The 26,876-nt window shown below is 47.6% G+C and overlaps 1 protein-coding gene across 1 annotated transcript in view; it reads right to left on the reverse strand.

The window, feature by feature from the left end:
• Nucleotides 1-26,876, reverse strand: part of ZAN (zonadhesin) — a 62,148-nt gene that overhangs the window by 29,567 nt on the left and 5,705 nt on the right. Inside the window, exons 7-19 of the mRNA XM_067469555.1 lie at nt 25,549-25,621; nt 25,278-25,427; nt 23,739-24,007; nt 23,043-23,127; nt 18,878-20,941; nt 15,078-15,325; nt 13,841-14,021; nt 13,192-13,306; nt 11,002-11,096; nt 8,799-8,975; nt 6,956-7,161; nt 5,288-5,432; nt 4,048-4,292 (exon numbers count right to left, since the gene is read on the reverse strand). Coding sequence (XP_067325656.1) covers nt 4,048-4,292; nt 5,288-5,432; nt 6,956-7,161; nt 8,799-8,975; nt 11,002-11,096; nt 13,192-13,306; nt 13,841-14,021; nt 15,078-15,325; nt 18,878-20,941; nt 23,043-23,127; nt 23,739-24,007; nt 25,278-25,427; nt 25,549-25,621 — 4,053 coding nt within the window. The remainder of the gene's footprint in view (nt 1-4,047; nt 4,293-5,287; nt 5,433-6,955; nt 7,162-8,798; nt 8,976-11,001; nt 11,097-13,191; nt 13,307-13,840; nt 14,022-15,077; nt 15,326-18,877; nt 20,942-23,042; nt 23,128-23,738; nt 24,008-25,277; nt 25,428-25,548; nt 25,622-26,876) is intronic.

Here is a 26,876-nt window from a genome sequence, read left to right on the forward strand (position 1 = left end):
ACAGTCAGAAGTTGTGAGGTTTGTTAGAAACTAGGGAAGTGAGGTTTATATATCTGTGAAATAATGTCCAGGGTGGGGAAAAGAACTCCTGTCTGTTGGAGGCAGGTGTGAATGTTACAATTAGCAAGCTTGATTAGCACTGAATGGCCATGAAGCTTCACAGCCTGGCTGGTTGCTGCCTAGGGGAATCATAGAATCATAGAATCAAAGAGTTGGAAGAGACCTCATGGGCCATCCAGTCCAACCCCATTCTGCCAAGAAGCAGGAATATTGCATTCAAATCACCCCTGACAGATGGCCATCCAGCCCCTGTTTAAAAGCTTCCAAAGAAGGAGCCTCCACCACACTTCAGGGCAGAGAGTTCCACTGCTGAACGGGTCTCACAGTCAGGAAGTTCTTCCTCATGTTCAGATAGATTCTCCTCTCTTGTAGTTTGAAGCCATTGTTTCGTGTCCTAGTCTCCAGGGAAGCAGAAAACAAGTTTGCTCCCTCCTCCCTGTGGCTTCCTCTCACATATGTATACATGGCTATCAAATCCTTTGTTGGGAGGTGTTAGCTGGTCCTGATTGTTTCTTGTCTGGAATTCCTCTGTTCTTACGTGTTGCTCTTTATTTACTGTCCCAATTCTAGAGTTTTTAAATACTATAGTTTTTTGTAGAGGATTGATTGCATTGTATAGATTGTGCTGACACGCGCTGGGCCTATAGCAATTGTCTTTTAAAACAGGACGTGCTCTTTGTGCCCAGCAGGACGCCGGGGTGCCTCGGCTGAGAGGCCCTATGGATTTTCCTAAACAAAGTCTTTAGAAACTTGGAAAGTTTAACAAAGTTCTTTATTATTGCTTAGATCTTCAACAAAACACACAAATTCTTCTTAACTTGCCCACAAAGGACAGGCAGCTTGCTTCGTGAACTATTTCTTTCTTTTCCAAGGAAAACCCTCCGACCCCTCCCTGGGCAATCTGTTTTTAGGCTGGCTGGCATGAGGCCTTACACCCGGTTCCAATTTGCTTTTTGGGTACCCGAGTAAACCTTACCGGCCAAAACTTTAGAGATTTTCCAGCTGGAGACCTTTGGATCTGTAAAACTGTTTTCTTCAGAAGCTTTAGGGCTGTCTTCCTCAGAGGCTTGTAGAGCTGTGAGGCTGGAAGTTCCCCAGCCAGAGCTTTGAGAACTATTCTGTCTTCCCCAGAAGCTTTGGGACTAGTTTCCCCCAGAACTTCGTAAGAAACGGAGCTTCTCTACAGGTGGGAAAAGCTCTTACGTACTGTAACTGAGCTCCTAAACTGCAAGACTGAACTAAAAACTTTCTTTTCCCTCCCAGAACCCAGGGGAAAGGGGCTGAACTAAAGAACTTAACTATGATAGGCAGGTGGCTGGCCCTATGGCTGCCCTATTAGAAAAGCTCTCACATCCTGTAACTGAGCTTCCAAACTACATGACTGAACTAAAAACTTTCTTTTCCCTCCCAGAACCCTGGGAAAGGGGCGGAACTAAAGAACTTAAGGATGATAGGCAGGTGGCTGGCCCTATGGCTGCCCTATGGGAAAAGCTCTCACATCCTGTAACTGAGCTTCTAAACTGTAAGACTGAACTAAAAACTTTCTTTTCCCTCCAAAAACCCTGGGGAAAGGGGCGGAACTAAAGAACTTAACGATGATAGGCAGGTGGCTGGCCCTATGGCTGCCCTATGGGGAAAGCTCTCGCATCCTGTAACTGAGCAACCAAACTGTAAGACAGAACTAAATACTTTCTTTTCCCTCCCAGAACCCTGGGGAAAGGGGTGGAACTAGGCTTGGGCAATCCATGGTTCTAAATGGTTCTAAAGTACTAACAAAACTCTCAAAATTTCATAATAAATGGCAGTTCCTAATTGGTTCTGTCATAAAAATCGCCAATAATGAAATAATAATTACATTTTGAAAGTTTTGTTAGAGTTCTGAAATTTTCACCACAAGAACTTTAGTTTTGTAAGTACTTTAGAACCATTTAGAACCATGGATTGCCCAAGCCTAGGTGGAACTAAAGAATTTAAGGATGATAGGCAGGTGGCTGGCCCTATGGCTGCCCTATGGGAAAAGCTCTCACGTCCTGTAACTGAGCTTCCAAACTGCAAGACTGAACTAAAAACTTTCTTTTCCCTCCCAGACCCCTGGGGAAAGGGGCGGAACTAAAGAACTTAAGGATGATAGGCAGGTGGCTGGCCCTATGGCTGCCCTATGGGAAAAGCTCTCACGTCCTGTAACTGAGCTTCTAAACTGTAAGACTGAACTAAAAACTTTCTTTTCCCTCCAAAAACCCTGGGGAAAGGGGCGGAACTAAAGAACTTAACGATGATAGGCAGGTGGCTGGCCCTATGGCTGCAGCCTGGAAGGAACTACCCAACTGCAAAATGCATGGCCAAAACAAACACATGAATAGAAAGGAGGATATTTAGGCTTCTGGTACAGCTGTACCAGCACATAGATCCATTAGGCCCCTTCTACACAGCTGCTTAAAATCCACATGATCTGCTTTGAACTGGATTATATAGCAGACAAAATAATCCAGTTCAAATCAGATCATGTGGATTTTCTGTTTTGAGAACTTGGATTATCTGGCGGTGTAGAAGAGGCCTTAGAATCGAAGAAATGCAGTCCTTTCCTGGGGTGATATATAAACAAAAATGTTTGTTGTTGTTCTTATTCCATGCTCTACCTTTTCTTAACCAATGGCCTCTCTCTCTGCCCCAAACGAATGAATTGCATTATTACAGTCTAGTTTTTTAAAGCCCCAATTTGCACCAAGTGGCCTCTCTTTACACATCTGTATAAATAAAAATGTAATGTTCGTTTGTGGGATTAACATAACTCAAAAACCACTGGACAAATCGACACCAAATTTGGACATAAGACACCTAACAACCCAATGTATGTTCTTCACTCAAAAAATTGATTTCGTCATTTGGGTGTTGTAGTTGCTGGGATTTATAGTACACCCACAATCAAAGAGCATCCTGAACTCCACCAACGATGGAATTGAACCAATCTTGGGACACAGAACTCCCATGATCAACAGAAATCACTAGAAGGGTTTTGTGGGCATTTACCTCGAGTTTGGGAGTTGTAGTTCACCAACATCCAGAGAGCACTGTGGACTCAAAAAATGATGGATCTGGATCAAACTTGGCATGCATATTCCATATGCCCAAATGTGGACACAGATGGAGTTTGGGGGAAATAGACCTTGGCATTTGAGAGTTGTGGTTACTGGGATGTATACTTCACCTACAATCAAAGAGCTTTCTGAACGCCACCGATGACAGAATTGGGGCAAACCTCCCACACAAAACCCCCATGTCCAACAGAAAATACTTAAGGCCATCCAGTCCAACTCCCTTCACCAGGGAAAGAAAACATAATATCAGGCCTCCTGACAAAGAGCCACAGCAACGTGTGGCAGGGGACGGCTAGTAGCTTTATAAACAAGCACCTTGGAATCCCTATGGATGTCCCAGTCCTCGAACACTCTCTGCTTCATTTGGAAAAATGCTGCACTCGCAGAGCTCAGGCGGTGTTGTATTTCAGTGTCAATGTTGACTTTTGTGGAGAGGTGGCTGCCAAGGGAGCGGAAAATACTTAAGGCCATCCAGTCCAACTCCCTTCACCAGGGAAAGAAAATGTAATCAAAGCCCTCCTGACAGAGAGCCATTCAGCCATACATACATACAGATAGACAGATAGATAGATAGATAGATAGATAGATAGATAGATAGATAGATAGATAGACAGGTGATTCATACACAGAGAGAGATATAGTATCTTAGATTTGAAAGGGACCCCTAAAGAAGGACAATGATATGTTGCATGTTCCAGAGTAGGCAAACCAGACAATCTCTGCATCAACACTGACAAAGAAACAGCAAGAAGTATGGTTACCCACAAGGAGAAGGACATTACATAGATTAGAAACCAACACTTTCTCATTACTTCATTTTCCAGATTACCAGACTGGGCCACAGCAACATGTGGCAGGGGACGGCTAGTACATACATAAAGCCATTCCTTACCAGGACGCGACGGCTTTTCTGGAGGGTGACGGTGTATCCGTGTAGCTGGAGGGTGACCTGGCGCAGGTAGGAGGCCTCCGGCTGCCCCCGCTCCTCGTTCTTGGCCGTGATGGTGAAGGAGGGCAGGCGGGGGTCGCTCTGGCAGAGGGCCACCAGTGTGTAGGTGCAGGTGCCCATGAAGGAGACCATGGTCCCGTCAAAGGTGTAGTAGTGGGGGTCCCCAGCCACGTGGCAAGCCGCCACACCTGTAAGGATGGAGGAGGGGGTAGGACAAGAGTGACATTGATTGACACTGTTGCACACCAAGGCTGGAAGCACACCTTTGAACCCACGAACACTCCAAAGTTCTTTAGCAAATAAACAGTTTATTGAATAAGTGCAAGCAATATAAAAAAAGGGTGAAAAAGGCAAGTAAAGGCTTAAGTAAGAAAACAATCCCAACCGGTAGGTAAGCAAATATAATCCATAAAAGGAAACAGAGACGATTCTTAAATCCACGGCAAAATCCATGAATGCATAGTGCTTAAAACCCACAGAGGAAAATGTCCAAAGTCTCTTGAAAAGCCAAGGAACAAGGTTGCACAGATCCAATATCCACAGAAGAATTGCACAGGGAAACGTTCGCCAACAGCAACTTGAACATGAGTCTTGAGCAGAGAGTTCCATGAATCTTGACATGACATACATACAAGACTTGACCAGACACCGACGTTGCGCTCCCTGAAGGCAATGCTGTAAAAGCTCTATATTTATTCAAAAAGACCTACACAAAATGCATTCCGATTCCCTTGAGAACTCTCCTGCCAATTCCTCTTTTCCCTTATCCTGACAGACCCTCTGACTCTCCCTTGCAGGTGGCGATCTTGACAGATTTGACCCCTTCTATCAAAGGTTGATTCCTCCCGGTTGCTCGTTAGCACATTCCTTTCGCTTTCCTTATCTAGCAACCCAAGCTGGTTCCCATCGGACTGTCTGGAAACCATTCTATCTTGAGTACTAACAATCCCAGAGTCTTCCAACTCCATAGGTTCTTGTGGGTTTTTTCGGGCTATATGGCCATGTTCTAGAGGCATTTTCTCCTGACGTTTCGCCTGCATCTATGGCAAGCATCCTCAGAGGTAGTGAGGTCTTCCAACTCCCTTTGCTCTGCAGTTTGATCTGTTCCCTCATTCACAATCCCCTGAGAATCTACATTAAAAGTCCTGTCCCATCCTGTCCAAGCCCTTCAGGTGTGTCTCACCTGTGTCCTGGCAGCCCAGCAGGCCCTCCTGGGGCCGGCACTCCTGGATGGGGCTGCAGCTCCACTCCTGGCAGGTGATGTTGTTCTGGGCCCCACAGGTGCAGCGCTCGGTGCAGTTGCTGTCGGCCATCCAGCTCTCCCCGACCTGAAGAGGAGAAGGAGGGAAAAGGAGAAGTGAAGAAAGAACAAGCCACGCAGCACCTGAATGGAATCCTGGTGGCAAGGTAAGCTCGCGCCACCTGGAAACGTGTCATTACATGGTAAGACCCCCAAATCCAAGGAACCGATATCTCACATCGGAAGAAACATGGTCTCTGGAGGAATTTGCTAAATCTTCCAGGTCATTCTATGGTACTGGAAGTTACTACAGACCTGCACCGGAGGACAGAGTATTCCTCTCAATCCATAGGTCCTTCAATGTAATTCTATGAGATGCTGGGACCAGGAATAAGGTGATTGAGGCTGGATCTACACTGCCCTCTATCCCAGGTTCTGACCCCAGGTTATCTGATTTGAACTGGATTATAAGTGGCCCCTTCTACACCACCATATAAAATCCAGATTATCTGCTTTGGACTGGATTATATGGCAGTGTAGTGCCCTTTCTCTCCCGGTGGCGTCATGGGTTAAAGCGCTGAGCTGCTGAACTTGCCGACCAAAAGGTTGACAGTTTGGATCTGGGGAGTGGGATGAGCTCCCGCTGTGAGGCCCAGCTTCTGCCAACCTAGCAGTTTGAAAACATGCAAATGTGAGTAGATGAATAGGTACTGAGCGGGATGGCATGCCATATTTGGAGATGCTAGAGGGGCCCATGTCATGCCGCGTGGACAGGAGGGCTGACCAATGGAATTAGGCGTGATTGCCTCATGAACAAAGCATGCAGCCAATGAAATGGCGCATGTCATGGGAGAGCGTCCAATCAGAAGTGGCTGATGCAACCCCAAGGGTATAAAGGTTTTTAGCTGCGCCATTAGGGCGTGGCAGTTGGGCTTGGCACTATTGTTTGTGCTGTCTGTCCACCTTTCTTACTAATCAGTAGAAATAAATCTGTGTTTTGTTCTGTTTGGACTCTTGTGGTGATCTCCATTGGCGTCCTGGCAAGGGACGGCATTCCCTTACAGTACCACTCCAGTGGGAAGGTAACGGCACTCCATGCAGTCATGCTGACCACATGACCATACAGGCGTCTATGGACAACGCCGGCTCTTTAGCTTAGAAAATGAGATGAGCACCACCGCACAGTCAGACACAACTGGGCTTCATGTCAGGGGAAAACCTTGACCTTTACTTATATGGCAGTGCAGACTTATATAATCCAGTTCAAAGCAGATAATGTGGATGATCTGCTTTGATAAGTTGGATTCTACGGCAGTGCAGAAAGGGCTTGAGCCTCCACTGCCAGATAATCTGGGATAAATAGCTAATCTGGGATCGGATCCTGAGATTTAGGGCAGTGTAGATCCAATCTTGATGATGGTTAGTGATATCCACAGTGACACATTCGTGCAGTCTGGCTGAGAACGTATCCCTTGTAGATCTCACAGGGGTCTTACTATATGTCCTTTTGAGAAGGAGGTTGTCAATGCCTCAGAAGGAAGCTGAAACGGATTCTTCCGGGTGCTGACCTCAGCACATAGGGCCCAATATAAAGGTTGCTGGCCTCCTTACCGGGTGGTACTGCCCACTGGTGTCAGTGCAGCCACACTGGTCAATGGGGACGCAGGTCTCTCCGCTGAGCACAAGGCCCTCATCGCAGATGCAGCCCTCCAGGCAGGACAGGCCGGGGCAGCTGGGCTTGGAGGGGCCGTCCAGGCAGGTGGCCGGGCAGGCGGGGGTGCAGGGGGCGTAGGAGCTCCCAGGGGGGCAGCTCAGGGCTGGAAAGAGGCACCAGAAACACCTTTAGGACCACACCAAAGGCAACAGCAAAGCTCCCCTCTGAAGACAGTTGCTTCTCTCCAAGAGACTCTAATTTGGGGGTGTCTGTTAGATGAACACAAAGGGCCTTCCAGGGGTCAAAATAGCACCTCTAAATCCGACATGGGTCAACTTCAGCCCTCCCTCCAGGTGTTTTGGACTCCCACAACATAGATATGCAGATGACCTCTTGACTGAGTTAAGTGTCCGATTCCAAGAGGACAAAGGCATGGACCAACTTCGGCTCTCCCTCCAGGTGTTTTGGACACCAACTCCCACAACGTGGGTATGCAGATGATCCCTTGATTGACTTAAGTGGCCGATTCCAAGAGAACAAAGGCATGGGCCAATTTCAGCCCTCCCTCCAGGTGTTTTGGACTCCAACTCCCACAACGTGGGTATGCAGATGACCCCTTGGTTACCTTAAATGTCCAGTTCCAAGAGGACAAAGGCATGGACCAACTTCGGCTCCCCCTCCAGGTGTTTTGGACTCCAACTCCCGCAACATGGATATGCAGATGACCCCTTTATTGACTTAAGTGGCCGGTTCCAAGAGGTCAAAGGCATGGACCAAATTCAGCCCTCCCTCCAGGTGTTTTGAACTCCAGCTCCCACAACGTGAGTATGCAGATGACCCCTTGATTGGCTTGTCTAGTTCCAAGAGGACAAAGGCATGGGCCAACTTCGGCCCTCCCTCCAAGTGTTTTGGACTCCAACTCCCACATTGTGGGTATGCAGATGATCATTTGACTTGAGTGTCCAAATACAAGAGGACGAAGGCATGGGCCAAACTTGACCCTCCCTCCAGGTGTTTTGGACTCCAACTCCCACAACATGGATAGGCAGATGACCCCTTGATTGGCTTGTGTCCAATTCCAAGAGGACAAAGGTATGGGCCAACTTCGGCTCTCCCTCCAAGTGTTTTGGACTCCAGCTCCCACAATGTGCATAGGCAGATGACCCCTTGATTGGCTTGTGTCCGGTACCAAGACCACAAAGGCATGGACCAAATTCAGCCCTCCCTCCAGGTGTTTTGGACTCCTACTCCCACAATGTGGTTATGCAGATGATCCCTTGATTGACTTAAGTGTCTGGTTTCAAGAGAACAAAGGCATGGCCAACTTTGGCCCTCCCTCCAGGTGTTTTGGACTTCAATTTCCACAACGTGGGTATGCAGATGACCCCTTGACTGGCTTAAGTGTCCAATTCCAAGAGGACAAAGACATGGGCCAACTAGTGTCCAGTTCCAAGAGGACAAAGGCATAGGCCAGTAGGCTGTTAGGAATTGTGGTAGTTGGAGTCCAAAACACCTGGAGGGAGGGCCAAAGTTGGCCCATGCCTGCTCCAGATGCTCAATAGCAGAGGCTCCCAATCTTTGGTCTTCCAAGTATCTTTAACTCCCAGAAGACATAACAAGCTTGGTTGACAGTCTGGTGAGGGTTTCAAGTCCAGGAAAGTGTAGTTGAAAGGACACATGTGGCTTTTGGATGGACTCTATCTACCCCTGACCTCAAGTGTATGTATATCCACTTTAGAGTCTTGAATGACCACACTGGACCTTGGAATGGAAACCAATGAATAAAAGGAAGTGGCGTACGGCAGAAGCTGCTGTTCCTCCAAGCGATGTTGACCCCAGCCTGGGCACAGCGGTCAGCGTAGGACTGGAGTGCAAAGCAGAGGGTGCCTTCGTCCCCGCCAGTGCCACAGAAGTCATAGACGCAGCTCTCGAAAAACCCTTCGGGAGGGATCTTGCTGTGGCAAGGGAAGAACGGACCTGCGGAAAGACGAGATGCAATTAGCATCCAAGACACTTTTGCAGGGTTTAGAGCAGGCGTGAGCCAACTTTGGCCCTCCAGGTGTTTTGGACTTCAACTCCCACAATTCCTAACAGCCTAATTGCTGTTAGGAATTGTGGGAGTTGAAATCCAAAACACCTGGAGGGCCGAAGTTGGCCCATGCCTGTAAATCTAAATGTAGAGGTGAGGTCGACGAACCCAGAACTCCCTGCTTTCAAGATAATCTGACCTGCAGCAGGGAGTTCCACAGTTCTCTATTGCCCACTTGAGCCAACTTCTATGTAACATGGCCCCAGCAGCAGCTGCAATCAAGAAACCTTCTTTTTGCTTCACTTTCTTCCCCTTCCTAACCTTGTAACAAATCCCTCAATAAAGTATCAATTAATTGTAACTTTTCCTCTTCCTAGTGTCACTTTGTGTCTTTTACTGCCTCCGAACTTTTCTCTGCATGAACCTTTCCTCTCCCGGGCTGCAGATGGCTGCGATTTTTGCATCCCGGGGAGGCCACAACTGCATTCCTCTGAACCGCAGATATGGAAACCCATCAGGTCCCCGTATCCGCGAGTCAACGATCGCTCCAAAATTGGTGCCATTCTTCTCCTGGGCAAATTCTAAGACTAGTGGCTATCTCGCTTTTGCTCCGCTAACCCCTCTGCCCTTGGAATAACCATTGCTCGATATCAGAGGCAGAATCCTAGTGGCGCAGTGGGTTAAACCCCTGTGCCAGCAGGACTGAAGACCGACAGGTCGTAGGTTCGAATCCTGGAGAGGTGGATGAGCACCCTCTATCAGCTCCAGCTCTCCATGCGAGGACATGAGAGAAGTCTCCCAAAAGGATGGCAAAACATCAAAACATCCGGGCATCCCCTGGGCAACGTCCTTGCAGATGGCCAACTCTCTCACACCAGAAGCGACTTGCAGTTTCTCAAGTCGCTCCTGACACAGAAAAAAAAGAGGCAGAATGCAAGTCCTTTAAAGGAGATCAGCCTGAGAACACAATAGGAAGGTTTGTATCAAAAGAGGTTTGCTAATTTAAGGACTTGTTCTTCTGGGGATATTTTTGTGAGGGAAAACTACCCTAAAATAAAGCAGAGCATCCAAAATTCAAACAGGATACAAAAGTTGAGCATCAGCTCATTAGCAAGCAGAGTGTGAAGTTCCGTGCCATGTGGCTGTCAAGAATTCAGAGCTTAGGAGGTAAAAATGCAGAGTCCAATCTTTTAAAAAATCACAAAATGTTAATTTACAATAATAAGAAATAACTGCATTTCTTAAGAGTTAGGAACTGGGCCTGAGCAGCTCTAACACCCATCTCTTCTAAGGTTTCAAGAGAGGGGAAAACTCAATCAGGACATATCTCCGGACACAACACAAGCAGAGAAAGATCTCAAAGCACACAGCACATACCCTCCAGACTAAAGAGCAAGAAGGAAGAAAGCAGATTCAATAAGGCTTGCAGTAGAAAAGGATCAATCAGAGTGAGAGCAAGAACAAAGAGGGGGTGCTTTGAACACGATTTTCTGAAAGTTTCTCTGCATCAACCTTTCCTCTCCCGGGCTGCAGATGGCTGCCGGCCCGCCTGGGATGCGATTTTCACGTCCTGGGGAGGCCAAAACTGCGTTCCTCTGAACCGCGGATACGGAAACCCATCAGATCCCCGTATCTGCGAGTCAACAGATCGCTCCAAAATCGGTGCCATTCTTCTCCTGCTTCTTGGCAGAACGGGGTTGGACTGGATGGCCCATGAGGTCTCTTCCAATTCTAGGATTCTATGATTCTATGAGAGAAGAAACTTTCTAACTGTCATACAGGAGATGTGGAGGAAGGGAATGCCCTCAGCCTATACTAAACTAACTAAACTGTTCCTCACTGAGGACTTGAGACTTGGGCAGTGTGGGGTTGAATTCCAACATTTTAAACACAAACAAGGGAGCTTCACAAAGCGGCCTCTTTGTCCTGCCTGCCCTCCAACCAATGTCCTCCTAATGGGACCACCGTTCTCACCTTGGGGGTCTGTCAGGATCCCGCAGCTGGAGGGCTTCTCTGCTTCTGCCGCAAGGTCCTTGTCACACTCTCCTGGGTCTCCTGTGTTGCTGCAGCTGCAAAGAAAGGGATGTGCCAGAGATGACATTATTGTCTTGCATTTTATTTATTTATGTACCATATTTGCATGCTGCCTTTCTCAGCCCGGAGGCGACTCAAGGCGGTTCACAGACAGCAACAATTCGATGCCACAACAATGAAAAAACAATTAAAACAGTCACAAATACTATTAAAACATTTAGCATATAGTATAAAAACAGTACAAAGCCAAAAATATTATCATAAACATCTTCTCACCAAAGTCATTACCCAATTGCATCGTCAAGTCGTTCAATTATTTCATATTTGCCAGATTATGCTGCATTAGCAAAGGTTAAGGTAAAGGTTTTCCCCTGACATGATGTCCAGACATGTCCGACTCTGGGGGATGGTGTTCATCTCCATTTCTAAGCCAAAGAGCCAGTGTTGTTCATAGACACCTCCAAAGTCATGTGGCCAGCATGACTGCATGGAGTGCCGTTACCTTCCCACCGGAGCAGTACCAATTGATCTACTCCAGGGGTCCTCAAACTAACGTCCGAGGTCCGAATATGGCCCTCCAAGGTCATTTACCCAGCCCACACTCAGAGTCAACCTAAGTGTGAAATGACTTGAAAGCACACAACAACAACAACAACAACAACAACAACAACAATCCTATCTCATCAGCCAAAAGCAGGCCCACACTTCCCATTGAAATACTAATAAGTTTATATTTGTTAAAATTGTTCTCCATTTTAATTATTGTAATATTTTCAAGTGTTTTTTGCACTGCAAATAAGATACGTGCAGTGTGCATGGGAATTTATTCATTCTTAAAAAGTTATAATCTGGCCCTCCAACAGTTTGAGGGACTGTGACCTGGCCCTCTGTTTATAAAGTTTGTGGACCCCTGATCTACTCACACTTGCATGTTTTCAAACTGCTAGGTTGGCAGAAGCTGGGGCTGACTGCAGAAGCTCACCCCGCTCTCCGGATTCGAACCTGCAAACTTTCGGTCAACAAGCTCAGCAGCTCAGTGCTTTAACCCACTGCGCCACTGGGGCCTCCAAAACTAGTCTGCTGTTATTGTTGTTGCTAGTTATCATTGTTATGTTGTTTTATGCTGTTTTATGCTGTATTAATTGTTATTGCTTTGTTTTTAATTGTATTCTGCCTTGGGCTTGGGCCCCATGTAAGCCGCCCCGAGTCCCTTCGGGGAGATGGAGGCAGGGTACAAAAATAAGCTTCTTCGTCTTCTTCACTCAAAATCAGAGTGAAGATGTTATTATTATTATTATTATTAATAATAATAATAAATAAACTTTATTTATACCCCACCACCATCTCCCCAATGGGGACTCGAAGCAGCTTACACGAGACCAAACCCAAACAACAATTACGATAAAGTAAAACCGAAAACACAAACCAGAAACGCAAACAATAAACAACAACATAATTACATAAAACATGTGACTACATAGCAATATAAAATTACAATAGGCACAATGACAATGACAATGACAATGAGCGGGCTACATGTAATGATTAAAAGAAAAACTGGTTAAAACTAATTAAAAATTCGGGCGAGATAAAAGAGAGACAGATTATTTGCGGAGGAGGACTCATTAAAGTAGGGGTTGTAGAATCAGGCTTTCCCACGCGGGGGGACGACTTATACTCCAATGACAAAAACGTTGAGACTAAGCAATAGTGTGAGATTGTATACCTACTCATCAAAGGCGCAGCAGAAGAGCCAGGTTTTAAGGTCCTTTTTAAAGGTTTCTAGGGTAAGGGCTAATATTATTAATAAGGAAGAGCCGGTAGGCAAGGAGAGGCTTCACTAGGTTGCTTTTGGCTGAGACGACTGGGAAGAGCCAGTTTCTCCCCATTCCTCTCCTCTCCATCCTCAATTTTCAGCAACTGAAGTGAGCTGAGGACAAAGGAGGAAAGCAGGAGGAGAGGGAAACTGGGATATCCAAAAAGGTGGGATGACAGGACGATCCGTGCTAAACGAGGACAATTGGGGAGCCTGGCCTCTCATTTGGGGAAAGGCTTCAACTTGTAAAATAACACAGAATGCCTTTCAGGGTGGAAGAGAAGGTGGGCACAGCCTGGGATGTCAAGGCTCACCCTTCATCCCCAGGATCCGGGACCTGCCAGCTCTCCCCCAGTTTGTCGGCGTCCATCCCAGCTGAAGTGCCATCGGGCATGAGGTTGTCATCCGACACTTCCCCGTTGTAGTTCCCTGAAAAGCAGAAGAACAATAAGAAAAGGCGTCATATCTAGAAGAAGGGAAGACCAAGAGTTCTAACGGATGATCCCACAACAGAGCTGCCAACTTCACCTGGGTTGAACCTGGGACGATCTTCACGTAGAATCATAGTTGGAAGAGACCTGGTGGGCCATCCAGTCCAACCCCCCGCCAAGAAGCAGGAAAATTGCATTCAAAGCACCCCTGACAGATGGCCATCCAGACTCTGTTTCAAAGCCTCCAAAGAAGGAATCTCCACCACACTCCGGGGCAGAGAGTTCCACTGCTGAACAGCTCTCACAGCCATAAAGTTCTTCCTCGTGCTCAAGTGGAATCTCCTTTCTTGTAATTTGAAGCCATTGCTCCAAATGCATCCTAGTCTCCAGGGCAGCAGAAAGGAAGCTTGTTCCCTCCTCCCTGTGACTTCCTTTCACATGAAGCACTGTCTCCCCTCTGAGCCACAGGGACCTCTGCCTAATTTGGTCTGCTGCCTCCCCTGCATCAAATCATTCTCTCTGTCCTGCTCACCGCAGAGGCCGCAAAGATATCCATAGTAGGACGGTGGGACGGAGACTTCAGCATGATGGTTCCCGTCAAAGCGCACCGAGAGGCCAAAATCCGTTTGTACCAAGACGAACGTGCCACTGAGTCGCACCCACACCCGGTCCTCAGCCAACGAAACTGGCAAGGTCACTCGCTGCCCGTTCACCTGCAGTGCAGGAGTCACAAAAAGGTAAGCAAACCTCTCGCTTGTCAAGAGGAATTGTTTGGCTGAGCAGCTCAGAGGACGGTTGATGATCTCCCTGAGGAAATAGCAACGAGAGGATGCAGCTCTTGGGCCAGTGGGCTTATTCATGAAAGACTCTCTTCATAAACGCATAGCAGAGTAACTTATCAGCAGCAGCGTGACCCAGGACCAGGAGCCCAAAGTGATGAAAACACACAGACCAAGGTGATCTCTTCCTTAGGAGGCTTTTCTTTGTAGCAAAATAATATGATTGCACTATTTACAAGGTTGCAAATAAACAAATACATAGTAGCTTTTGTGGTGAAGTGTGAATTTTGACCTACAGTCATGTATAATTATAGTTTAGATAGGTCAAGTTGACTTATTTAGATTAGTAGTTAGGATTTGAGCAAAAAGGGGAAGAGAACCCCAGTAAGAATCTTTACTGTAACAGAGATAACAGAGGGAAAGAATAGACTAGTACCTGGAGTGATCTGTTAAGGAAAGAAACACATTTTGAAGGAAATAAGTTTAAAACCTGTCTAGTGGAAAGAACAGTCCTCTTAAGAGTTGTTTTATGAAAGGTTATAAATGTAACCACTAAAGGAATGTACTTCTAGGAGTTAAGAAACATTGAAACCATTAAGCATCTATACTTCAATAAACTTATTACAGTTTCTTTTAAATCCAAGTCTCTGTTTTGTATATTTTCGAGTCAAGCCGCGCTACACATCAAAGGAAAATAAACAAAATATTACAGGCTAGCGGCTGTGTTATCGATTTTGTAGATTCATTACAAATTGTAGGAGACCCTGACAAATCAGTAACGTCCCTACAACTGGTGGCGTTGTTACAGCTTTAAACACAGCAGCCTTCACACTGGAGCTTTCTCACACAAGAAAGGAGAGAAAGGGGATGGGAAGGTTGGCCACAGCAACATGTGGCGGGTATGGCTAGTTTTAAATATTTCTGACAAGCATTTTCTGCACCATGAATATTTCCTTGCGAGGTTTTCCAGAGCCCAGAAGCAGAACTCACAGTGACTCTCCGTGCTTTCAGGAGTACGATTTCGGTCCCATAGACCTCCACGCTGACGGACTTGACGTAGGACACCTGCTTGTTGGCCCCTCGGTGTTCGTTGGTGGCCTGGACCCTGAAAGTGGGCAGGCCCGCTGTGGCATTGCAGACGCTGGAGAGCAGGTACGTGCAGGTGCCCATGAAGTGGAAGAGGCGCCCGTCGTAGGTGGTGTAGTGGGGGTCTCCCGAGATGGTGCAGATCCCTTGGCCTGTGGGAAGGGACAGGGAAGAGTCAGTGGCTTCACTCAGAGCTTGAGAAAGTTGGAAAAAGTTACTTTTCTGAAGCACAATACAAAATCCCCAAACCTCCATGATCCCAAGTTATCTGCAGTATTGTTTTCCTCTCTATAATCCAACCGCTACACCTTTAGGGATGCACCTACTTTGGCCTATAAAGCCTTAAACGGCTCCGGCCCAATTTACCTGTCCGAATGCATCTCCCCCTATGAACCACTGCCTGCCTCATCCATGTTCAACACCTACACAAATGACCAGCCACTGCCAGAAGGGACAGAGAGTTTCATCTATGCTGATGATCGTGCCATCACCGCTCAAGCAGGGAGCTTTGAGATGGTTGAACAGAAGCTCTATCCGAAGCTCTAGGTGCCCTTACTGCCTATTACAGGGAAAACCAGCTCACCCCTAACCCATCTAAATCACAGACATGTTCCTTTCATCTCAAGAACAGAGAAGCATCCCGAGCTCTGAGGATGACCTGGGAAGGAATCCCACTGGAGCATTGCAGCGCACCCAAATACCTGGGAGTCACTCTGGACCGTGCTCTGACCTACAAGAAGCAATGCCTGAACATCAAGCAAAAAGTGGGTGCTAGAAACAATATCATACGAAAGCTGACTGGCACAACCTGGGGATCACAACCAGACACAGTGAAGACATCTGCCCTTGCGCTATGCTACTTTGCTGCTGAGTATGCATGTCTGGTTTGGAACACATCTCACCACGCTAAAACAGTGGATGTGGCTCTTAATGAGACATGCCGCATTATCACGGGGTGTCTGCGCCCTACACCTCTGGAGAAATTACACTGCTTAGCACCACCTGACATCCGCTGGGAAGTAGCAGCCAATAGTGAAAGGACCAAGGCAGAGACATCTCCAGCTCATCCCCTGTTTGGGTATCAGCCAGCATGTCAACGACTTAAATCAAGAAATAGTTTTCTAAGATCTACAGAGACACTCGCTGGAACGCCTCAGCAAGTGAGAGTCCAAAAGTGGCAGGCTCAAACCCAGAACCTCAACCAATGGCTGATACCCAATGAGAGACTCCCCCCTGGGCACACAGAAGACTGGGCAACTTGGAAGGCGCTGAACAGACTGCGCTCTGGCACCACGAGATGCAGAGCCAACCTCAAGAAATGGGCAAGAAGTGGAATCCACAACATGCGAGTGTGGAGAAGAGCAAACCACTGACCACCTGCTGCAATGCAACTTGAGCCCTGCCACATGCACCATGGAGGACCTTCTCGCAGCAACACCAAAGGCACTCCAAGTGGCCAGATACTGGTCAAAGGACATTTAATCAACTACCAAGCTCACAAATTTTGTATTTTGTCTGTTCGCTTGCTTTGTTCTGTTAGAAATGTAATATAATTGACTGGTTGCCCTGACACGACAAATAAATACCACTGCGGAGATTAAGATCTTCTGGGGAGGCCGTGCTTTTGGTCCCACCACCATCACAGGCGCGTTTGGCGGGGATGAGAGACAGGGCCTTCTTAGTAATTGCCCCTTGGCTATGGACCTCCCTTCCTAATGAGATCAGGTCAGCTCCCTCCCTCTTGTCCTTTAGAAGGATGATAAAAACATGGCTGTGGGACTGACTGTGAATGAGGCAGCGATAGGCACCCTTAGTATGCCGACCAAATTCGATATGGTTGTTGAGACATTTTTAACAAGATGAGTGATTTTAATGCTTTTGTATGTGTATGGTCCGGGACCAGGACTGTGGCACAGCTGTCTTGCGTGTCAGCTGCATTAAGATCACTTCTGACCATAAGGTCATGACTTCGAAGCCAGCCTGGGTCGGAGTGAGCTTCCAACCAATTGTGTAGCTTGTTGTCGACCTTTGCAACCTGAAAGACAGTTGCATCTGTCAAGTAGGAAAATTAGGTACCACCTCTGTGTGGGGAGGCTAATTTAACTAATTTACAAGGCCATAAAAAAGACTCTAGCAAAGCATGCGGGGAATGCGGAAGTACTTCATCAATGTCGCAGATGGACGATGAAAGCGGTGGCCAGAAAAGTTAAATAGCCTCTGAATGTCTGTCTATATGTGTTGTGTGTCTTTGGCATTGGATGTTTGCCATATATGTGTACATTGTAATCCACCCTGAGTCCCCTGCCAGGTGAGAATATAAATATAAATACTGTAAATAAATAATAAATAATATGTTTGCCCTTTATATGTTATGCTCTGCCCTGAGTCCCCTTCGGGGTGAGAAGGGCAGAATATAAATGCTTTAAATAATATAATATAATATAATAATCTATATATATAAAAAGAAAAATCTATATATATAAAAAGGAAGAGGGGCCGACCACGGGCAAGATGGATGGATGGCATCCTTGAAGTGACTGGACTGACCTTGAGGGAGCTGGTGGTGGTGACGGCCGACAGGGAGCTCTGGCGTGGGATGGTCCATGAGGTCATGAAGAGTCGGAGATGACTGAACTAATGAACAACAACAACAACAACAACAACACACACACACACACATATATATAAATGCTCTGTGCATAATGAGTACCTTAAAAACAAAAGAACAAATGAACGAAATCACACCAATTTTGGCAACAAAACGTCTCACAACACAAGGAGTGACCATCACTCCAAAAATTATGATTTTGTCATTTGGGAGTTGTAGTTGCTGGGATTTATAGTTCACCTACAATCAAAGAGCTTTCTGAACTCCATCAACGATGGAACTGAACCAAACTTGGCACACAGAATTCCCAATACCAATAGAAAATACTGGAAGGGTTTGGTGGGCATTGACCTTGAGTTTGGGAGTTGTAGTTCACCTACATCTAGAGAGCACTGTGGACTCAAACAATGATGGATCTGGACCAAACTTGGCACAAGCACTCAACTTTCCCAAATATGAACACAGATGGAGTTTGGGGGGAATAGACCTTGACATTTGGGAGTTGTAGTCACTGGGATTCACAGTTCACTTACAATCAAAGAGCATTCTGAACCCACGAACGACAGAATCGGGGCAAACTTCCCACAAAGAACCCCCATGACCAATGGAAAATACTTAAGGCCACCCAGTCCAACTCCCTTCACCAGGGCAAGAAAACGTACTCAAAGTCCCCCTGACAAAGAGCCATCCAGCCAGAGATAGAGATATAGATAGATAGATAGATAGATAGATAGATAGATATGATTCACACACACACACAGATATAGTATCATAGATTTGAAAGGGACCCTTAAAGAAGGACAATGATATGTTGCATGTTCCAGGGTGAGCAAACTGGACACTCCACATCAACACTGACAAAGAAACAGCAAGAAATACTATTTACCCACAAGCAGAAAGAAATTACATATATTAGAAACCAAAACTTCCGCATTATTTCCCAGATCAACAGACTGGGCCACAGCAACACGTGGCAGGGGACAGCTAGTAAATAAATAATACATATAATGGATGCAGTTTGACACCAGGATTGTAATTTGATGAGGCCTTCAGCCTTCTCTTCCCTTACTCTTAGGAAGTTCATAAACCCCTTTACCTGGAGGTGCCACTGGGGCTGTGCTTGTGACCGTGGTCCCTATGGAGGCCCCTTGTGTTGGAGTGGGTTTTGCCGTGGTCGTTAGAAGTGTTGTCGTTGTGGTCGTAGCCTCTGGGCTAACAGGCATTTTGGTGCTGCTTCTTTCCGTGGTGGTGACCGTGGTCCGGCTAGACTCAATGGTCGCAAGGCTAGTGGTGTGTTGAGTTGTGGTTGTCCTTATTGGTGGTCTGGTGATAGTGGTAAGACTGGGGGTACCGCTGCCTGTAGTTGTGGTGATGGCAATACTTGTGGCACTGGTGTGAGTGCTGCTTGGGCTGGTGTGGCCCACTGTAGTGGGACTAGAGTGGCCACTGCCTGGGGTTGTAGGTGTGGACTTGGTGCTGGCCGTTATGGATGTAGTGGTGACATGGCCAACCGTGGTCGTGTGTAGTGTGCTTGGGCTCACAGAGCTTGTCATGAGGGGGGCAGTGGTGGTGGTCTTTCCAAGAGTCGTTGTCCTGCTTACCGTGGGGCTCGGAGGTCTGCTTGTCAGGCTGTCAGGAGCCAAGGTGGTGGGGCTGGTGTGGGGTGAAGTGGTGAGGGTGGTGGCACTCTGGGTAATGGTTGTGTTAGCCTGCAGAGTGGTTCCTGAGGTGGTTGTTGGTTGACCAGCGGTGTGAGTTGTTGGGCTGCTGCTGATGGTGGTTGTGCTAATGATGGTTACCTTTGTGGTGGTAATGGGAGTGGTTTGCCTGGTGGTTGATGGGGCAGTAGTGGTGTGACCAGAGCTTGGGCTTCCCTGGGTGGTGCTTGTTTGGTTGTGACTGGGAGAGGTGGAGGGGCTGATGTGAGTAGTGGCAGTAGTACTACCCTTTGGAGGGGTTGGCCTAGCCGTGGTAACAGAAGGGTGGCTAGTGCTGCTGCTGCCAGCAGTTGGAACTTGGCTGGTGTGGCCTGTGGTAGTACTAGGCTGGCTACCACTGGTGGGGCTTGTGATGGGCAGTTGTGTTGGGCCACGAGTGGTGCTGGGTCTTGTGGCCACTGTTGTGCTGCCTTGAGCGGCTGTTGTACTGGTTGTGCTTGTCTTGGAGTCACTGGTGGTTGAGATGGTGGCTGGACTAGTGGTCCTAGTAGTGAGGTTGCCTTGGCTGGTTGGGGCTGGTGTTGTACTAGTGGTGCTTCCATGGGTGGTGCTTGTCTGGCTCGTAATGGGCAGTTGTGTGTGGTGTGTAGAGCTGGTGGTGGTAGTGGCAGTGGTGGTTGTGTTGCTGTGACTGGCTGTTGTGCTAGTTGTGCTTGTTTTGGAGATGATGGTGGTGGGAGCAGGAGTGCTGTGGATGGCTGTTGTGCTAGTTGTGCTTGCCTTGGAGTCACTGGTTGTGGCAGCAGCAGTGGTGGTTGTGCTGCCGTGGCTGGTTGTTGTGCTAGTTGTGCTTGTTTTAGAGATGCTGGTGGTGGGAGCAGGAGTGGTAGTTGTGCTGCCTTGGCTGGCTGTTGTGCTCGTCGTGGTTGTCTTGGAGTCACTAGTTGTGATAGTAGCAGTAGTGGTTGTGCTGCCGTGGCTGGCTGTAGTGCTAGCTGTGCTTGTCTTGGAGACACTGGTGGTGGGAGTGGGAGTGGTGGTTGTGTCCCCTTGGCTGGTTGTTGTGCTAGTTGTGCTTGTTTTAGAGATGCTGGTGGTGGGAGTGGGAGTGGTGGTTGTGCTGCCGTGGCTGGCTGTCGTGCTAGTTGTGCTAGCCTTGCTGGTAGAAGGGGCATCTGAGGTGGGATGGCTTGTTGGTTTGGGGACCCCAGGTGTGGTCTGGCTTCCTTGACCAGAGGTGGCCGGCGCAGTGCTGCTAACATGGCTGTCTCTGGTGGTGGCAGTAGAGATTGATGCAGTGGTGGTGGTGGTAGGGCTGGTCAGAGTGGGCTTTTGGGGAGTGGTGTTGCTGTGGGTCGTTGGGACCACGTGGCTGGTGGGCACAGGGCTGGCGGTTGTGGAGCGCGATGTCACGGGACTCCCGGACGGCAGGGTCACCACAGGGCCAGCGTGGGTTGACGTGGCAATTGAGGAAGTGGTCGGAGGAAGAGGCGTTCCGGAGCCTGTCAGGAGGAAGAGATGAGTGTTCAGCAGTATAAAAACAAAGAGAAGAGGATTACGTGGAAGGAAACCTTAAATTTAAAATTAAATGCAACTAGAGAAAACGAAGGCCACTCTAAATTCTCATTTGTTTTTCGCCAGTCAGTTCTCTCCCTGCTCCTTCCAAGTGCATTTTTCAGTGTGGCACCTTCTCATTGTCTCAGATATATGGGGGGTGGGGTGAATACAGTGTTCCCTCACTTATCGCAGGGGTTATGTTCCAGGACCACCCGCGATAAGTGAAAATCCACAAAGTAGGGACGCTTACAGTATATGAACAGTATACGTATGTTCCCCGTATACGTATGTTCCCCATCCGCCCTCCCTCTGGAAGATGCCTCCCCCCTGTCAATCAATCTTTCTCTCTGTTTGTGCGCTGCTGGACACTGTTTTCTCTCCACCTCGAGCTCGCGCCCAGCCTGGGCTCCGTGGCGCATGCGTGGTGGCACCGAGGAGGAGGAGGAGGAGGAAGAGGAGGAAGGTTAAGAGGGCGAGGAGGCTGAGCCTACGCAGAGATCCATCTATCCATCCACCCCCCTTCCTTCTCCCGTGTTCCCTCGCTACTTGTATACACTACTGTATTTAAATTAATTTTTTTAAAAAAACCACAAAACAGTGAGTTTGCAAAAAGTGAACTGTGAAGTAGTGAGGGAACACTGTAGTCACAAATCACAAATGTGATACAGCTCCAGTGCATTGCTTGTTTCTGTGGAATCTTAAGACTCTCCTTTTTTCCACTCAGTGTTGTGGACAGTGGCATGGAGGGGGCATGTGTCATGCCGAAAAGAAGGACGAGGAAGAGAAAAGAGAGGTGAGAGGGGAATGTTCAGGTCCCTTGAGTCAGTTCTTTGCAGAAGTCATTGAAATTAATATCAAGGTCGATCTGATATGCTAAAATATACCTCCTGTGATGTAAATGAGTTAGAGTCCTGTGCTTGTTAATGAGAGGTGAGGCCTGTCCACCTCTTTCTCTCAACGTTTCATCTGCCGACGTAAAGCACTGCCGAAGTCTGCAAGCACCCCGCCACCCTGTGCTATCTGCAAAACCTCGGTGTTTTATTTAGAATTACTAAAATCCTAATAATAATAATAATAATAATAATAATAATAATATTGACTCCACTCTGCTTCTTTCCCTTTAGTAAGGCACCCCTTTGCTTTGGCAGGACAGTCATCAGCGGACCTGACGGGATCCCCTCCTTCTACTGTCATCAATCTCAATTGGCAACAGGAAATAAAGCAATGCCACTTCCTGTTGCCATTCTGAGAGTGCCTGCAAAGCAAAACAGAAGCATTTGGGCTCGATGCGGGAAGGGTGGGACCCTGGGGAAGTCTGAGCATAAACTAGCCCCTGGCTCCCATGCCATTGCCTGCTGCTCTCATAGCTCTTTGGGAGAGATATAGAATGAGGGTCTCCTCTTTTGGGGCTCAAAAACTTGTCTCCTCCCTCTGAATCCCTTAAGCATTTATCCAGATCTTATTTACTTATGGGGCTGCAGTAGTACACTGGGTTAAACAGCTAGCTGCAGAAAAACTTGCCGACCGGAAGCTCGGCGGTTTGAAGCCACCGGTCAGGGTGAGCTCCTGGCTGTTAGCCCTAGCTCCTATCAACCTAGCAGTTCGTAAACATGTACTGTGTACTCGGCAGGAAGGCAAAAGGCATCCATGTCGCCATGCCAGCAAAACACGACCAGGAGGGTCTAAGGACACCAAGTTCCTCGGCATGGAAAATGGAACAAGAGCACCTCCCAATGGCCAGAGCTGAGCATTGCCTCCAGACACCGAAGATGGAAAGGGAAACCTTGGCCTTTGATTGTGTATTGAATGTCATTCTTCACTGTATAAAAGGCATTGAATGTTTGCCTATATATGTGCATACTGTAATCCTCTCTGAGTCTCCTCGGGGAGATAGAGCGGAATATAAATAAAGTGTATTATTATTATTAGTATGTATTATTACTCATCATCAGTTAGGTTGCCTCCAAGCAGAGGCGCCTCTTTGGGCACCGACATGTGTAACAAGGCCACAAGACTCAGAGCAAATGACTCCCTGCGTAACCTCACCTGAACAAGGTCCTCTGCGCACGGAGATGTTGTCCAGGGACACGTCCAGGTAAGGGTGGCTCCCCCGAATCACCTCAAAAAGCACCTGAGTCAAAGCAGAGACAGGAAGTCTTTCGTAAGTCCTTGCCCTGCAGAGGCCAAGGGAGCCGAAGCAGAGGAACATGATGCAGAAGCCCCCCCCTAGCTCCAGATTACACAAGTGACCAATGGAACCACAGGGAACTACAACCAGGTTGGACCAACTTCAGTGAGAATGGAGCTGCTGAAATTAGAAATGCAGACATGGCACCTTGGACCCTAGCAAAATGCTACTTTTGGGGGACAATAGCTCCCGGAATGCCCCGCCCAGCCTATTTGGCATAAATTAACAAATTAACATGGGTTTAAAGCCAACCACAAAAACTGTGGCATAGACACCAAGAACCGGGATGCCCTGGTCCTGGAGTGCTCTTACTGGAGGTCAGCTGTGACCAGCAGTGCTGCAGAATTCAAAGAGGCATGAATAGAGGGCGAGGGAGAAAGGGAGAAATGTGCCAAGGAACATCAAGCCAACCCTGACCGGGACTGCCTTCTATCTGGAAACCACTGCGGGAGAACATGTGGATCAAGAATAGGGTTCCACAGCCACCTACATATCCACCGCCAAGACACATCACTTGGAGGACCATCATATATGGTTAGCACTGTGCTACTCACCCTGCTTGGCTGCGGCCCACCATACGGCACCGTCACGGATCCCAAGAGCCACGCAGGGCTTTGGATCCCGCTGCGGGTCCAGAGCGTGACCTCTGCTCCGGAAGGCCCCTCCAGCAGGACCCGGAGCTGTGTCTGGACTTCCACAATACCATACATGTAATAATAGAATTCCACACAGGCTTCAGTGTCGGTGCAGAAGGCCCGGCTGGTCAGGCGGAGGGACTGGCCCGGTTTCAGGGAGCCCCCTTCCGCGTAGATGTAGTAGCCCTCTGCAGAAAGAGGACAGCCTTTCAAGTTCAGAACACAACCCAGAGTGGAGTAATGATGTCAATGACATGGGAGACACTGGTTGCCACCAGGGACGAAGCCTAGGCTTTTGCTCTTCCACACTAAACCCAGAGACTAATAGAAAAGTTACAAGAAGTAACTCACAAGTTCGGCCCTCCCTCCAGATGTTTCAGACCACAACGTGGGTATGCAGATGACCATTTGGTTGACTTAAGTGTCCAGTTCCAAGAGGACAAAGCCATGGGTCAAATTCAGCCCTCCCTCCACGTGTTTTGGACTCCAACTCCCACGATGTGGGGATGCAGATGACCATTTGGTTGACTGAAGTGTCCAGTTCCAAGAGGACAAAGCCATGAGCCAACTTCAGCCCTCCCTCCAGGTGCTTTGGACTCCAACTCCCAAAACGTGGGGATGCAGGTGATCCCTTGGTTGACTTAAGTGTCCACTTCTAAGCGGACAAAGGCCTGGGCCAACTTGGGCCCTCCCTCCAGGTGTTTTGGATTCCAACTCCCAACATGGGTATGCAGATGACCCCTTGGTTGACTTAAGTGTCCACTTCTAAGAGGACAAAGGCCTGGGCCAACTTGAGCCCTCCCTCCAGGTGTTTTGGACTCCAACTCCCACAACATGGGGATGCAAATGACTCATTGGTTGACTTAAGTGTCCACTTCTAAGAGAGCAAAGGCATGGGCCTACTTGGGCCCTCCCTCCAGGTGTTTTGGACTCCAACTCCCATAACGTGTGTAGGCAGATGATCCCTTGATTGACTGAAGTGTTCCATTCCAAGATTACAAAGGCATGGGCCAACTTGGGCCATCCCTCCAGGTGTTTTGGACTCCAATTCCCATAATGTGGAGAGGTAGATGATTCCTTGGTTGACTGAAGTGTCCATTTCCAAGAGGAGAAAGCCATGGGTCAACTTCAGCCCTCCCTCCAGGTGTTTTGGACTCCAACTCCCATAACATGTATATGGAGATGATCTCCTGATTGACTGAAGTGTTCAGTTCCAAGATTACAAAGACATGGGCCAACTTGGGCCCTCTCTACAGGTGTTTTGGACTCCAACTCCCACAATTCCAAACAGCCGGTAAGCTGTTTGGAATTGTGGGAGTTGGAGTCCAAAACACCTGGAGGGAGGGCCCAAGTTGGCCCATACCTGGCTTAATTAGTCACTTTCTCAACTCTGCTCTGTAAGAAGGATTATTTTTAGGAAATTGATTTCTGAGTCCCGGGTTGTCCTCGGCTGCTTACTTCCATCGGGGTAATCTCCTGGGGGCCCGGTCTCTTCGGTCGGGGTGGAATGGTTGGTCCGTGTCCAGGAGACGTCATCATTATCGCCGAAACCGACCCAGCCGCAGAAGGGATTTGCATTGTCGTTGAAGTCGCACTGGGTGAAAACCTCTGGGGATGGGGAGCGGAAAGGAGATTAAGAGTCAGGGAAACCTTCTCTGATGCCATTCCTGCCCCACAAACCCCTCTTCTCTCCCCAAATGCCAACCCTGAAGCCCAGGGATGAAGTTACCTTCACAAGGTGAGACGTGGATGCTGTCCACTGCCAAGCCAGGTTTGCCTCTATAGGTGCCTTCGAAAACAAACTAGGGAGGGAAAGCCATGAGTGGTCATGGGACACACTTTCAGAGATTCTGGTTTTGCAAAAGGTTATGATCTCTGAAAGGTCATGCCTTTCCAGAACAACCAGATTTGGAATTTAAGTAAGTTATTACTCTGCAAAAAGTGGCTATTATAATCTAGAACCCTTAGCCCTGATTTTTGTTCAGGCTCAACATAATTGGAAGTGCTTCTTCCTCTATTTGAAATTTAAGATTTGAAATTTAAGATAGTTCTTATTGCTGTAAAAGGAGGTACTTACACAATATTGGAAAGCTTATTTGCTAGTGTGAGCTGAAATATGGTAGCGCTACTGCTTTCAGCACAAAGACCCAGTGATTTTCACTATAAACCACACACTGTCCAGATAATCCAATGTAAGAGTATATTAAAAGCAGAATATAATAAAAGCTGAGTATATGAAAAGCAATCAAATATATATTAAAAAGGAATCAAAGTTCAAAAGATTATGTCAATGGAAGCCAAAAGTCCAAAAATCCCTTTAAAGAAAGGCTCTAAAATAACTCCAGTGTGATATGGAAAGGCAAGGTACACAAATCCAAGCAGACAAAACTATGTCACTCAAAGAAAAGATACATTAACCCAGAACAGCCAAAACTATACCTCCCAAGACCAGAATGCAAGAACAGCTTGATACTTGGTTACATGTATTTCATGGCCCTTGACACTGAGAGCTCTGTACCTGAATGCAGTGTTGCTCTCACACAGATTGTATCAACATGAACCACTTCCAAATCCCTCCCATGAGATCATTTTGTTTGCACCTGCTCTCCTGGGCCTTATCTTGAAGCTGCTTGGAGCAGTGAGTCCTTAACCCTGTTGTCTCAACTCTAATCTTTCCTGCCTCAACAAACATTTGTTCCCTTCGGTCTGCACTTCTAACAAGTTCCTATGGGAACGGCCTTCACTGTTCTCTTAGGAATTGCCAGGAAATTGAAACACATTTCTGCCAGGAGATTCCAAAACATTTGTCTCTGACCCCTATGAACCATTCCCAGCACCCCCAGCCTCATCTTCTGAACACTCAGAATCAGATTAGGCTTCAAGAGCTCAGATATTAAGTGACACAGCAGAGATTTCAAGATCACCAGAGGTACGAAAGCACCCAGAGGTGCCTTTATTGTTTTTGTTTTCCTGAAATCCCTTTCTCCTCCCAAGGTATTTGCTCTTTGTTTATGCGGATAAGGACTGCCTGCCCAAAGCCCCAATTCTGTTGAACCT

The sequence above is a fragment of the Anolis sagrei genome, chromosome 6 (genome assembly GCF_037176765.1).
Source record: "Anolis sagrei isolate rAnoSag1 chromosome 6, rAnoSag1.mat, whole genome shotgun sequence".
Taxonomy (NCBI): domain Eukaryota; kingdom Metazoa; phylum Chordata; class Lepidosauria; order Squamata; family Dactyloidae; genus Anolis; species Anolis sagrei.